This window comes from Schistocerca nitens, chromosome 1, assembly GCF_023898315.1.
Source record: "Schistocerca nitens isolate TAMUIC-IGC-003100 chromosome 1, iqSchNite1.1, whole genome shotgun sequence".
NCBI lineage: Eukaryota > Metazoa > Arthropoda > Insecta > Orthoptera > Acrididae > Schistocerca > Schistocerca nitens.
The window spans coordinates 431,531,772-431,546,601 of NC_064614.1; the positions used below are offsets into that span (position 1 = coordinate 431,531,772).

The 14,830-nt window shown below is 49.5% G+C and overlaps 1 protein-coding gene across 1 annotated transcript in view; it reads left to right on the forward strand.

Moving 5' to 3' along the window:
- Positions 1-14,830, forward strand: part of LOC126235919 (proton-coupled folate transporter-like) — a 178,900-nt gene that overhangs the window by 78,961 nt on the left and 85,109 nt on the right. Inside the window, exon 4 of the mRNA XM_049944879.1 lies at positions 10,596-10,782. Coding sequence (XP_049800836.1) covers positions 10,596-10,782 — 187 coding nt within the window. The remainder of the gene's footprint in view (positions 1-10,595; positions 10,783-14,830) is intronic.

Sequence of the window (14,830 nt, forward strand, 5' to 3'; positions counted from 1 at the left end):
ACGGGTAATGGCGGAAACAGACTCCTGAATAGAGGACACCAGAGGAGAAGAGGTATAGCAGCGGTCGATGGCCTGGAGGCTGCTCAGGGAGTCACTGCAGACGACGATGGACGTACCTGAGCAGAAACGCATATGCTCAAGAGCGCGCAAGATGACCACCAGCTCTGCAGTAAAAATACTGCAGCCAGCTGGCAAGGAGCGCTGTTCAACATGGGCAGCGTGAGCAAAAGCGTAGGCAGTGCGACCATCAACCAGGGAACCATCAGTGTAGACAGTCTCACAGCCCGAAAATGAGGCGAGGAGCGCAAGAAAACGGCGACGGAGGGCCACAGGCGGAACCGAGTCCTTGGGTCCGTGTGCCAAGTCCAGACTGACGGACGGCTGGGGCAAATACCAGGGAGGCGTAGGTGCACGGACCCGGAAGGGAGGCAGAAGAGGGAATGACCCTAGTTCCGACAGCAGGGACTGGACGCGAACAGCTATGGAAAGCCCAGACCTAGGTCGCCTTTCGGGCAGATGGAGGACCATGGCAGGGAAAAGCAGGCGACGATTGGGATGGCCTGGCGAGCAATGCACGTGGACAGCATAGTCGGCGAGCAGTCGATGGCGGCGAATCCGCAGCGGGGGAACCCCGGCCTCCACCAGTAGACTACCCACGGGGCTCGTACGAAAAGCGCCGGTTGCAAGCCGAACCCCACAGTGGTGTATGAGGTCTACCAACTTCAACACTGAGGGTGATGCAGACCCATAGGCCAGGCTCCCATAATCAAGCCTGGACTGCACAAGGGCTCTGTATAATCGCAACAGCGTGCAGCGATCCGCACCCCAAGATGTGTGGCTCAGGCAGCGGAGGGCGTTGAGGTGCCGCCAGCACTTTTGCTTCAGCTGAGTAATATGAGGAACCCATGTGAGCCGGGCATCAAAGACGAGTCCTAAGAAGTGGCAAGTGTCCACCACGTCAAGCAGGTGGCCGTCAAGGTAAAGTTCAGGATGAGGGTGGACCGTCCGACGCCTGCAGAAGTGCATAACTCGAGTCTTGGCTGCAGAGAACTGAAAACCATGAGTCAGAGCCCATGATGCTGCCTTGCGAATGGCTACTTGCAGCCTGCGTTCGGCGACTCCCGTAGTCGTGGAGCTAAATGAGATGCAGAAGTCGTTGGCATACAAAGAAGGAGACACCGACGACCCCACGGCTGCAGCCAGACCATTAATGGCCACGAGAAATAAGGAGACGCTCAACACCGAGCCCTGCGGGACCCCACTTTCCTGCGTATAAGAGGAACTAGAGGTGGTACCGACTTGCACCCGGTAAGAGCGGCGCAATAGAAAGGTTTGAAGAAAAGCCAGGAGCCGACCACGAAGACCCCACTCATGCAACATAGCAAGGATGTGATGCCTCCATGTGGTGTCATACGCCTTCCACAGATCAAAAAATACAGCAACGAGATGCTGACGTTGGGCAAAGGCCGTACGGATAGCAGACTCCAGCCGCACCAAATTGTCCGCTGCAGACCGGCCCCGACGGAAGCCACCCTGGGATGGAGCGAGGAGACCGCGCGACTCAACGACCCAACACAAACGCCGCCCCACCATACGTTCGAGCAATTTGCACAAAACGTTGGTGAGGGTAATGGGAAGATAGCTGTCCACCACCAGTGGGTCCGCACCGGGCTTCAAGATGGGGACAATAAGACCCTCTCGCCATTGCGACGAGAACACGCCCTCGCTCCAAATGCTGTTACAGATGGTGAGGATGTGTCCCTGGAGAGATGCTTCAGCATCTGTGCGTGGATGCAGTCTGGTCCTGGTGCTGTATCAGGGCAATCGGCGAGGGCAGCGAGGAATTCCCTCTCGCTGAAAGGAGCATTGTATTTTTCAGAACGACGCGTGTGGAATGATAACAGCGTCTGCTCGGTTCGCTCCTTGAGAGAGCAAAAGGCGGGGGGATAAGTTGCAGTCGCAGAGCTCTTAGCAAAGTGCGCAGCAAGGTGTTCAGCAATGGCGGCAGCGTCCGTGCAGACAGCGCCGTCCAAGGAGATCCCAGGGACACCAATAGGGGTCTGGTATCCATAAATCCGCCGGATCCGGGACCACACGAGCGAGGGGGAGACACGGGAGCCCAAGGAGGAGACATACCTCTCCCAGCACTCCTGCGTACGCTGTGTAATAAGACGACGGGCCAAGGCACGGAGTCTCTTAAAGGCGATGAGGGTCGCTAGCGACGGGCGCCGCCTATGACGTTGGAGGGCCCGCCGACGGTCGCGAATAGCCTCAGCAATCTCCGGCGACCACCAGGGTACAGCCTTCCTCCGAGGGAGTCCAGAAGAGCGGGGGATGGCAGCCTCGGCCGCCGAAATGATGGACGTGGTTAAGACACGGACCACCTCGTCAATGTCACCCCGTGGGGGAGACTCGATGGTTGCAGCGGAAGTAAAAGCCGGCCAGTCAGCCCTGTGGAGAGCCCAGCGGGGCAGGCGCCCAGAAGAATGACACTGGGGCAGTGACAAATAGATGGGAAAATGGTCACTACCACACAGATCAGGATGCACTGTCCAGTGGAGGGATGGGACAAGGCCGGGGCTGCAAAGAGAGAGATCGATGGCCGAGGACGAGCCATGGGCCACACTGAAATGCGTGGGAGCACCGGTGTTCAAAAGGCTAAGGTCGAGCTGAGCCAACAAATGCTCCATGGCACGACCGCGGTCATCGGAGAAAGTCCCACCCCATAGAGGGTTGTGGGCATTGAAATCGCCCAGCAACAAGAAAGGTGGCGGCAATTGGGCTATCAGAGCAGCCAGGACATGCTGCGTGACGGCACCATCCGGTGGAAGGTAAAGACTGCAGACGGTAACAGCCTGTGGCGTCCACACCCGAACAGCGACAGCCTCTAAAGCTGTTTGTAGAGGAACAAACTCGCTGTGAAGAGAGTTAAGGACATATATGCAGACGCCACCAGACACCCTTTCATAAGCTGCCCGGTTCTTATAATAACCCCGATAGCCACGGAGGGCGTGGGTTCGCATTGCGGGAAACCAAGTTTCCTGAAGGGCAATGCAGAAGAAAGGGTGAAGGCTGATAAGTTGTCGGAGCTCAGCTAGATGGTGGAAGAAACCGCTGCAGTTCCACTGGAGGATGGTATTGTCCATGGATGGGAAAGGCGGGAAGGGACTGGGGAGGCAGATTACGCCTCCTGGGCCCCTGCTGCTACTGAGTCACCACCTGTACAACAGCCATCCATTGTGTCTGAGGGACTGGCGAGATCCAGGTCCTCAGCGGACGCCAGAATCTCCACCTCATCTTCGGACGCAGAGTGAGAAGGTTGCGGTGGGACAGGTGCCACCGCAATGTCAGTATGCTTGGGAGCCTTTTTCTTTGTCTGCTTTGCACGCTGTGCCTTAGGTTGTTATGGCTGGGAGGGCCGCACCGGGTCAGCCTCAGGGACTGAAGACGACCGCGACGCCCTACGACCAGCGACCGGTGGTTGTTTCAGATACTTGCGGGTGTCTGCTGTGCCGCTGGTCGGAACTTGCGAAGGGAGGTCCCCAAGGGACCCCTTCCTTGCGAGAGTAGCCGAAGAAGTCCTACGCTTCTCCAGCTGGGAACGAGGAACCGATGTCCCCAATTGTTGGGGGGGTGTTGCTCCGGAAGTAGATGGAGCAGGAGCAACAGGTTGTGAAGGGCCCCCCACAAGCAAGGGGGCTGGTGGATGCTGACCGATCTGAGAGCCAATTCGGGACGATGGGAAAACCGTCGTGGCAGCTGCGGCGTAAGTTGACGTCATTGCCACAGGATGGAGCCGCTCATATTTCCGCCTGGCCTCAGTGTAAGTCAGGCGGTCCAGAGTATTATATTCCATTATCCTCCTTTCCTTCTGGAAGATCCTACAGTCCGGTGATCAGGGGGAATGGTGTTCTCCGCAGTTAACACAGATAGGAGGCGGGACACATGGAGTATCGGGATGGGAAGGACGGCCACAATCTCGACAGGTGATGCTGGAAGTACAGCGAGATGACATGTGCCCGAACTTCCAGCACTTAAAACACCGCATCGGAGGAGGGATATATGGCTTCACATCACAACGGTAAACCATCACCTTAACCTTTTCGGGTAAGACATCACCCTCGAAGGCCAAGATGAAGGCACCGGTGGCTACCTGATTATCCCTCAGACCCCGATGGACGTGCCGGACGAAGTGAACACCTCGTCGTTCGAGGTTGGCGCGTAATTCATCGTCGGACTGCAGAAGAAGATCCCTGTGGAATATAATACCCAGGACCATGTTGAGACTCTTATGCGGCGTGATGCTAACTGAAACATCCCCCAACTTGTCACAATTGAGCAACATCCGTGACTGGGCAGAGGATGCCGTTTTGATGAGCACAGAACCATAGCGCATCTTGGACAAGCCCTCCACCTCCCCGAACTTGTCCTCTAAATGCTCCACAAAAAACTGAAGCTTAGTTTGCATAAAAGATTCACCATCGACCCACGTACAGACAAGGTAATGGGGTGAATAATCTCCACTGCTGTCTTTAGCCATGCGTTCCTCCCATGGAGTGGCCAGGGAGGGAAATGATCTTGGATTGAGTTGCTTGCCATTGAGGTTAGACCTCGAACTCTTAGAGACTGCTGGTGGAGGCCCACCAGCGAGAGATGATGTACCACACTTCATTGCGGGTCATCCGCCCTGATGCCACCCACTCCGACCAGGGGCTCTCCCCACGGGCGCCACCCAGCCACAGCAAAGACCACCTGGCAGGATGGCCTTTGCCGGGAGTCCTGATGCCCCAGGGGGATAGGCATCTACTCCTCGGCATACGTGGGGAGGTAGCAGCTCAGGCATCAGCAGTGCGATCCCTGTGTAGTCAGGGGGCTACCACCAAGAGGGTACATGACGACCCCACCACAACGGACTGGCTACCGTGCTGGATGTTGGGTGTCGAAATATCCATGTACATCATGAGGGCAAAGATGGAAGTGCACATTGGAGGGAATGTATGCTACCCGGAAGACACTGCAGTGGATGTGGCCGGAAGCTCGATGTAAGTCCAACTCCATGAAAAATCAGGTGTGCCAGATCTTAGGGCAAGATGGATTTTTAGATGCACCACGTAAGGTGTCCTTCCCCAAATGGTACGCACTAACGGAAAAATTTAGAAACGGAGTGGTCAAACCCCTTAGGGGACCATCACATTAAAGGCCGAAACAGTTGAGACTCCTTTTAGTCGCCTCTTACGACAGGCAGGAATACCGCGGGCCTATTCTTACCCACGAACCCGCAGGGGGGGGGGGGGGGGGCATGGGAAGAGTGACCATTGATAAACCTCCGTATGAGCTCTTCTCTCACTTTTTCGTCGCGGTCGACGTATATCGGAGAAAGTAATATGTTATCCAACTCTTTTTCCCATTCCATTCACGTACGGAATGCTGGAAGAATGACTGTTTAAATGTCTCTGTGCGTGCTGTAATTAATGTAATCTTGTCCGCACGATCGCTATAGGAACCATAAGTAAGGGGCTGTATTATATTCCTAGAGTCACTGTTTTAAAGCCGGTTCTTGAATTTTTGTTAGTAGACTTTCTCGGGACAGTTTCTGTGTATCTTCTAGAGTCTGTCAGTTCAGTTCTTTCAACATCTCTGTGACACTCTCCCGCGTGTCAAAAACAGTTGTGACTTTTCGTACAGCCCTTCACTGCATACGATCAGCATCTCCTGTCAGATCTATTTGGTACGTGTCCCATAAACTTGAACAGTATTTTATGATGGGTCCCACGAGTGGTTTGTAAAGGAATCTCCTTTGTAGGCTCACTGCACTTCCCTAGTTTTCTACCAATAAACCGAAGTCTGCTATCTGCTTTCCCCTTTATTCAGCCTATCTGATCGTGTCATTTCATGTCCATACGAAGTGTTACACCCAGGTATTTGCATGAATATTCCGATTCAATATATAATCCACAGATAGTAAATTCATAGGATATTATGTTTTTCATTCTGTGATGTGCAAAAGTTTTATATTTCTGAATATTTAAACCAAGTTACCAATCTTTGCGACAATTTGAAATCTCATCAATGTCTGACTGAATATTTGGGCAGTTGATTCCAGATTGTAGGAGTACTTCACTGAATACAACTGCATTATCTGCGAAATTTCTGAAGTTACTATTAATATTGTCCCCAAGGTCTTTAAAAAATAATGGTACAACCGAAGACACTGCTATATCTGTCGATGACTCTCCGACCAAGATTAAATGTTGCGTCCTCCCTACCAAAAACTTCAATTCAATCACAAATTTCACCTGATACCCGATTCGATCGTACTTTTGATAATAAGCGTAGGTGCGGCAATGAGTCAAATGCTTTTCGTAAATTGAGGAATACTGCATCTACCTAAAGGCCTTCATGCAGAGCTTCCAGGATGTCATGTGAGAAACTTGCGAGCAGCGTTTCAGTTGATCACTGTTTTCGAAATCCATTCTAGATGGCATGGAGGAGGTCGTTTGTTCGATATACCTCATTATATTTGAGCTCAGAATATGTTCTAACGTTGTACAACAACTGGATGTCACGAATATTTTGACGGTAACTTTGCGGATCATTTCTGCTATCCTTCTTGTAGACAAGTGTGACCTGGGCTCTCTTCCAGTTACTGGACGCAATTTTTTGTTCGAGGGATCTACGGTAGATTATAGTTAACAGGAGAGCTAACTCGGCCGCAAATTGGGCATAGGATCCGATAAGGATTCCACCGGGTCCTAGGGCTTTGTTCAATTTTAACGATTTCAGCTGTATCTCAACGCCACGGGCATTAATATTTATTTCACTCATCTCTTCCTTCGTACGAGGATTAAACTGAGGCTTCTCTCAATTTCAGTTCCTATCTTGTGCATTATAGACTGGACACTAACTTAGGTGCTACTAACAGCCTTTGGGTTTTCTGAAAGATCTGTCGGCAATGTTCTGCTACAGTAGTCACTGAAGACTTCACTCATTGCTCTCTTGACTGCCAAAGGCGTTTCATTCAGCATGTGTCTATCCTTTGCTATGTTTTATATCTACAATGCAGTAGTCTCTGTTTCTCTAGAAAGCTCTTTACAGTGACTGCATACAATGGAGGTCCTGTCCGTAGTTTGCTGTTCTCTTGGAAGCATATCTATCTGGAGTATGTTCAGCTATTCTTTTAAACTTGAGCCTCAATTCTTCTACATGCCCCTGTCTTGAGCTAAAAGTTGCAAGTTGCTCAGTGGGATATGCCACTGCTACTTCTTTCACTAGTTTGCTGAACATGTAAATCTTTCTACTTGTTTTAGTTGCCCTTTTTACTTTGGTATTCATTGTTGTTATTAACTGCCTGCTTCATGGGCACTAATACCAGTTTTGATGTGGACATCCTCAAAGAGGTCAGGTCTGCTTGTTGCCATCAGATCTAATATATTTCCATCACGAATGTTTTTCCCGAAATATCTGCTCTATGTAGTTTTCAGAGAAGGCGTATGGTACTGTTTCACAGGATGTCTTGTCACGCCCACCATTAACAAAATTACAATCATCATTGTTGGATGATAAAAGTCTCCTCCAATGATTACAGTATGATTAGGGAACTTAGATACAGATGAACTGAGTTGTAGGTAGTTTCCACAGTAGGTTAGAAATTGCTTCATTATTCACTTCTCAACAACAAGCGAACTATTATGACTGCACAACAATAACTATGAAACTGCTACTACATTGCTCTAGGACCTACACTGTATTGTTATTATTTTAGTAGTAATAGTAGTAGTAGCAGTAGTAATATTAGTAGTCAGACACGAAGTACTGGCATCGAGACGTCTTCAAATTCCTGCCAGGTCAGAAGTTATCAAATGAGTTACAGACAGCAGACCCAAGTATAGCTTACATATTTTAATTTTAATTATATTAAATAGGGGTGCAGGATGAGGCTGAAGCGAGTGCCTCTAAGGCGAGGACTGGTGCAGAGAAGTCATGTTTTGCATCAACAGACTGCCCTCTATGTGGATAGTTGGCTTTCTTCTCTAAGAAGTAGTTTGAGGTAACACAAGGCACTGGAAGTGCTTCATCATTCTGTGAAAAGGTTGTTACAAATAAGCTATACCAATTGTCTCATTGACTCATTAGCTCGATGTTTAGCAAAACTCCTACAAAACCTAAATATAATATATCTTTTATCATTTCAAAATGAAAATATTAGAAGAAAATTATTTTTTATTCTAATTAGGTGCTATCGTTGATGATGGTAGGTTCAGGCAAAGCTAATATGTGATTGAACTCAGGGTAATGGTCTCAGATAGGTTGGGAACCACTGCTATACACAGCACCTTAACAGAGAGGAGAGCAGAACACTGCATCTAGAACATCAACTCTATTATTACTTACCCAAAAATTGGAAATAAAATAATATAAAATGTGGAAGGAAATTACGAGGGGCGGTCAATAAGTAATGCAACAATTTTTTTCAAAAAATGTTCAAATGTGTGTGAAACCTTATTGGACTTAACTGCTAAGGTCATCAGTCCCTAAGCTTACACACTACTTAACCTAAATTATCCTAACGACAAACACACACACCCATGCCCGAGGGTGGACTCGAACCTCCGCCGGGATCAGCCGTACAGTCCATGACTGCAGCGCCCTAGACCGCTCGGCTAATCCCGCGCGGCAACAATTTTTTTCTGAAGACGTTTTGGTTCTATTCAGCATTCCAGTATACCATATTATTCCCCACTGTTTTGGCTACAAAACCCTATTTTCAAATATAGTCTCCTGTCAATGCGATGGCCTTACGCCACCTTACTGGGAGGGCCTGTATGACCGCATGGTATGACTCTACTGACCGACGTCGGAGCCAGCGCCTTGCTGCATCAGTGACCTCACCATCGTCCACGTACTGCTTCCTGCGGGGTGCATCCTTCATTGGACCAAACAGATGGAAGCTCTTCATGGTCTTCTGTTAGGCAGTGAGGCAGACACCTTCGAGTACCCGAACTGGTGGACGAAGGTGTCAGTACTACCATCAGAGGCGCCCAGCTCAGCAGCGAGGTGTTTGTGATCAATCAATCACCTGGAATGAGAGTGTCCACACGTTCCAAAACTGCAGGAGTCACAGCTGAGTGCGGCCGGCTGGCAAGCGGGAGATTGGACAGGTTTGCGAGACCTTGTTGTCATAATGGCAAATGCCTTACCCAACGACTAGCCTTGCTTTGTTCGCTGCCAGGTTTCCGTAGTCCGCAATTCAGCTAGCATCTATAAATATCCACGATGTTATGGTTTTCCATCAAAAGAAACACGGTGGAACTCTCTGCTAGACACCATTTGAACAGTTACGTGTAGCTATCGGAACTGCATGAAACTATAGGTGCTGAAGAAGGCATATTTCACGAAGCCCATACAAATTCTGCGTGTTTTCAACAGAAATTGGTCGAGAAAAAATGTGATGCACTACTTTTTACCGACCCTCATACGATTGGCTGTATTACGTTTCATAATTCTAAATTGACAATACTGAAACCTTACTTCTGCGTCTTCTCGTAGCTGGTTATACGATGGGCTTCATAGTGAGGGAGCGATTTCATTGGTCCCTTCTCCCTTCCTCTCCACCCCCAGCCTGTTGCCGCGCCTTTACCGTTGTGTCCCACTCTCTCTCCATCTCCACACCCTCTGCCTCCTTTCCCAACGTAACTTCCACCATCTACGCCTCTCGGATGATGAGCTTCGCCCTGACATCTTACCCTTCCTACCAACTCTAACCCCATCTTCCTCCTGCCTCCTCCTCAAGGTTCCCTCTCCTCTCCCTCTCTTCTCCTGAGCGGCTTTCCCCTCCTGCTCCCCCTCTATCTCTTGTGCTCCCCTTCAGTGTCTCTGCCTCCTTCCTTGTCTTCCCTCTTCATCTCCTGCCCCACCTTTCTCCTGCCTCTTGGTGCACCTGCTGACGCCCCTATTCTTTTAATCCCACCCCGCCCCTGCTACACCTTGCTCTGCCCTCCTATCCTATCCTCTCTGGCCTCTCCCTCGGCAGGTCCCACTTGGCAGTTTTCTTCATCATCATGTGTGCTCCAAGTGGGTTTAAAGTGGGTTGTTCTGGAGTGTTTTTGATACTGTGGCCAACTTTTAACCTGTGCATGTGACTTCAATGTCTTTTTCTTGTTTTACGAATCGCCCACTGTGTTTTTTTAACTTTATGTCGACTTTTTAAATTGTCCTCCCATGAACATCTCCATGTCAGCGTATTTTTACCTCAATTATCTTCCCTTACTCTGTTTTATGTCCACATTTTTATCGTCTTTAACATTTTCTTCTTGTATTAGCTGTCATGTCACTCGGCTGAAGAGCGACGGATTGTGCCGCTGACAGCACTCCCCTGCCCATATGGAGCAGGGGAATGAAATCACAATAAAGGAAAAAAAATTGATCTGGCATATGACGGGCACCAAAGCGAGGGCATGTTCTCGATCGTACATCGTATGAGGGGTCTTAGCGCCAGATGATTAGTCATAAATGTCAGATCTAAGGTAAGAGACCTTGCCCACTTGTGCAGGACATGAAAAGAGTGAGACGAGAAAGGTGGTGGTGTGCGGTTGCAGGCTAGGCGTGCTGGACGCGTCGCAGTACCTGTCGCTGATGCTGGGTGCGGGGCTGGCATCGCCGCTCTTTGGTGCCATGTCGTACGCCGGCGTCTTCGGCGTCGCCGTGGGCTGCATGGCCTTCTGCCTGCTGTACACGCTGCTCTACCTGCCGGAGTCCCGCCCACGAGCGCCGCAGACGAAGAAGGTAGGCTTCATCACACAGCTGCAGGTGCGGCTGCAATCTCAATACATTCAGAATGATGATGCAACCACACTCTTAAAAAAAAAAGAAAACAAAACGAACCGCGGAAGGGTTATGCAAACTGGTCACAAACTGATATTCAGGCATGTATCGACGAAAAATGTAAAACTTAAACTTTATCAGCTGACTGATAAATATGTAAGGCTGCAGGGCAGTTCCACACACAGCTGGCAAGGATAGTAAACGGGTGACGTGTCGATAACAGGGTGTAAAGTCTCTGTGAAATTAATCCCGTGTACTCAGTTGGACTGTTATTATGCCTCGCAAACAGACGCGTGAACAACATACACCGATGGCAGCATTTGAGAGAGGACGTGTAGTTGGGTACAAAGGCACCAACCAATTGGAGTAATCGCCCGACATGTGAACAGGAACGATGCCACTATTCGACAATGTTGGCAGGAATTGATCAATTATGGTCAAACACAATGTCAAGAAGGAGCGACTGACTTAGAGAGACGACAGAACGTGAGGACCGAGCAGTTGTCATAGAGGCACAGAGCCACAGATCCACCATATCATCGATCCGACGTGCAGCCGGTCCTTTCTATTGTATGTTAACCAGGGACCTAGACACGACGGAGAGGCTCCGTCCTCGCCGCAGCTGCAGTGGTCCATAACCCCGCGACGACTACCGCAGTCCACTTCACCCCTCCGCCGCCCCACACCGAACCCAGGGTTATTGTGCGGTTCGGTCCCCGGCGGACCCCCCCAGGGAACGTCTCACACTAGACGAGTGTAACCCCTATGTTTGTGTGGTAGAGTAATGGTGGTGTACTCGTATGTGGAGAACTTGTTTGCACAGCAATCGCTGACATAGTGTAACTGAGGCGGAATAATGGGAACCAGTCCGCATTCGCCAAGGCAGATGGAAAACCGCCTAAAAACCATCCACAGACTGGCCGGTACACCGGACCTCGAGCCGGCCGAAGTGGCCGTGCGGTTAAAGGCGCTGCAGTCTGGAACCGCAAGACCGCTACGGTCGCAGGTTCGAATCCTGCCTCGGGCATGGATGTTTGTGATGTCCTTAGGTTAGTTAGGTTTAACTAGTTCTAAGTTCTAGGGGACTAATGACCTCAGCAGTTGAGTCCCATAGTGCTCAGAGCCATTTGAGCCACCGGACCTCGACACAAATCCGCCTGGCGGATTCATGCCAGGGACCAGGCGCTCCTTCCCGCCCAGAAAGCTGTGCGTTAAACCGCATGGCCAACCGGGCGGGCAACCGGTGCTTTAGTGACAACAAGGTCCATTAGCCACGGAAAGGGGATAGAGCTTCCGGCGCCCCTTGTGCCGACTACAATTGACCTCTCTACACCAACAAGACCGTTTGCAGAGGTGTCTGCCATATCGCCATATTGAGCCTGGAATCCCATTCAATGAAACAGAATTGTCTTCATTGATGAGTCCCGCTTCGAATTTAGCCCTGATGTCCAGTGAAGATGTTTCTGGAGGCACCCTGAGCAGCGGTGGGATACTTACCTGGCTGTCACTTGCCGTATGGCTCGACAACTAGGAGTGATGGTCTGGGAGTACCATTTCATATCAGGAACCCTTTGGTTGTCGTCTGCAGCACCCTTACAGCACAGCGGTACGTCGACGATATTATACGCCACGTTTTGTTGCTCTTCATGGCAAGCTATCCTAGGCTTACATTCAGCAAGATGATGCCCGCCCGCATACGGCGAGAGGTTCTACTGCTTGTCTTCGTGCTTGCCAAACCCTACCTTGGCCATCAAGATCGCCAGATTTCTCCCCACCGGAGAACGTTTGGAGAACTATGGGCACGGCCTCCAACTAGCTCGGAATTTTGACCATCTGATGCACCAATTGGACAGAATTTGGCATGATATCCCTCAGGAGGACATCCAACAAAATGCCAAACCTAATAACTGCTTACATAAGGGTCAGTGGAGGTCCAATTATTGACTTGCTCATATTTCAAAGCTCTTTTTCTTGAATAAAGCATCCAGTTTTTCTGAAATTGTAATCAGCTGTTTGTCTGTACATGAACGTCGCATCTACCTATTTCTGGCCCCTTCAGGTAATGCCTTCATGGTGCGTCATTTTGTGATAGAGTGTATATTGGAGCATTTTTCAAATTCTATATGCCCCATGGAAAGCAGTGCCCTCGCAGGCGTATCTGTTCAATTGAAGCACTGTCGTTATGGGCTATTGTGTGATATAGTAACTTCTTCTGCAACAAATTACTCTGAATCTCATTTGCGGGGATTCCGTTCCGTCCCATTCCCTTCCATTCCATTCCCTCCTTGCTTGATCAAACGTGATTGGTCATGGGCAACAATATTAAAAGTATAGTTGCAGTTATCGGTCCAAACACACAAAAATAATTTTTGTAGAAGAAAACGATCTACTGGCATACAGTACAAATTCCGAAAATATCGTTCTTGTGAAACACACTACCTCTTCATTCTCATGAAGTAATGAGTGCTACCGACAAGGGGTCTGAAATTGATCCCATAATCCTGTGTTACTACAAGGTGTACAACATTGCTTCCGCCGTTTTCTCCCCAACATTTGAGGCTTTAATGAAACAAATTGGTTACACATGTATCATTCAAAGTATTTTCCATCGCTGGCCACTACTTTCTCCCATCTTTCTGGCAGTGTACGAATCCCGCGTCGAAAAAATTGTTCATCTTTTGAAGTGATCCACGAATCGATCCAATTTGTGACTTATTCGTGAGATCGGAAGTGTTGGTCAGCCAGGCTATGCGCCATTGATCTAAACAGGTGATAGTCAGAGGGAGCAATGCCTGGAGAATACGGCGGGTGGGGTAGGACTTCCCATTTTAACGTTTCCAAATACGTTTTGACCTCTTTTGCAAAGTGGGGTCGAGCGTTGTCGTGCTGCAAAATCACTTAATCGTGCCTCTCGCTGTATTGCGGCCGGTTGTCTTTTAATGCTTTGCTCAAACGCATTAATTGCATTCGATAACGAGCACCAGTGATTGTTTCTCTTGGTTTTAACACATCATAGTAAACAACGCCGAGCTGGTCCCACCAAATGCGGAGCATGATCATGGAGCCGTGAATATTCGGTTTGGCCGTCGACGTGGAAGCATGGCCAGGATATCCCCATGATTTTTTGCGTTTAGGGTTATCGCAACAAACCCATTTTTCGTCCCCGATCACAATAGTATGCAGAAACCCCTTCCGTTTTTGCCTCTGAAGCAACTGTTCACACCGAGCGAGGTGGCGCAGTGGTTAGTACACTGGACTCGCATTCGGGAGGACGATGGTTCAATCCCGCGTCCGGCCATCCTGATTTAGGTTTTCCGTGATTTCCCTAAATCGCTCCAGGCAAATGCCGGGATGGTTCCTTTGGAAGGGCACGGCCGAATTCCTTCCCCGTCTTTCCCTACCCCAATGAGACCGATGACCTCGCTGTTTGGTCTCTTCCCCCAGCCAATCCAATCCAATCCAACTGTTCACAACACACAAACGCCGTTCAACGTCTCTTGGTTTCAGCTCAGACGGGACCCAAGTTCCTCCTTTCTGAATCCTGCCCATAGCCTTAAGATGTTTTGAAATGGCTTGCTGTGTCACTCCCACTAATCGCGCCAATTCTTCTTGAGTTTGACGCGAGTTGACTCAGCACTGTCTTCAATTTTGCACCTTCGAAAACGTTGTCTCTTCCACCACTATGCCGGTCTACGACGTTAAAATTACCGTTCTTGAAGCGTTGAAACCACTCACGACACGTTCTTTCACTAATAGCGTCCTTACCATACATACTTGAGAGCATTCGATGAGACTCGGCCGCTGTTTTCCGCATACTGAAACAAAACAGCAACCCTCCCGTAAATGACGAGAATTAGGCTCATAAACTGACATTTTCAATCAAGAACAACTTTATGATGCCGACACAAATCGACTAATGTTTGAATGAGGTTATGTTGACCGAGATTCAAGCTAACTGCCTGACTTCTGCGATCTGTTCCTTTCGGCCGCTACTTACTGTTGTCGGCAC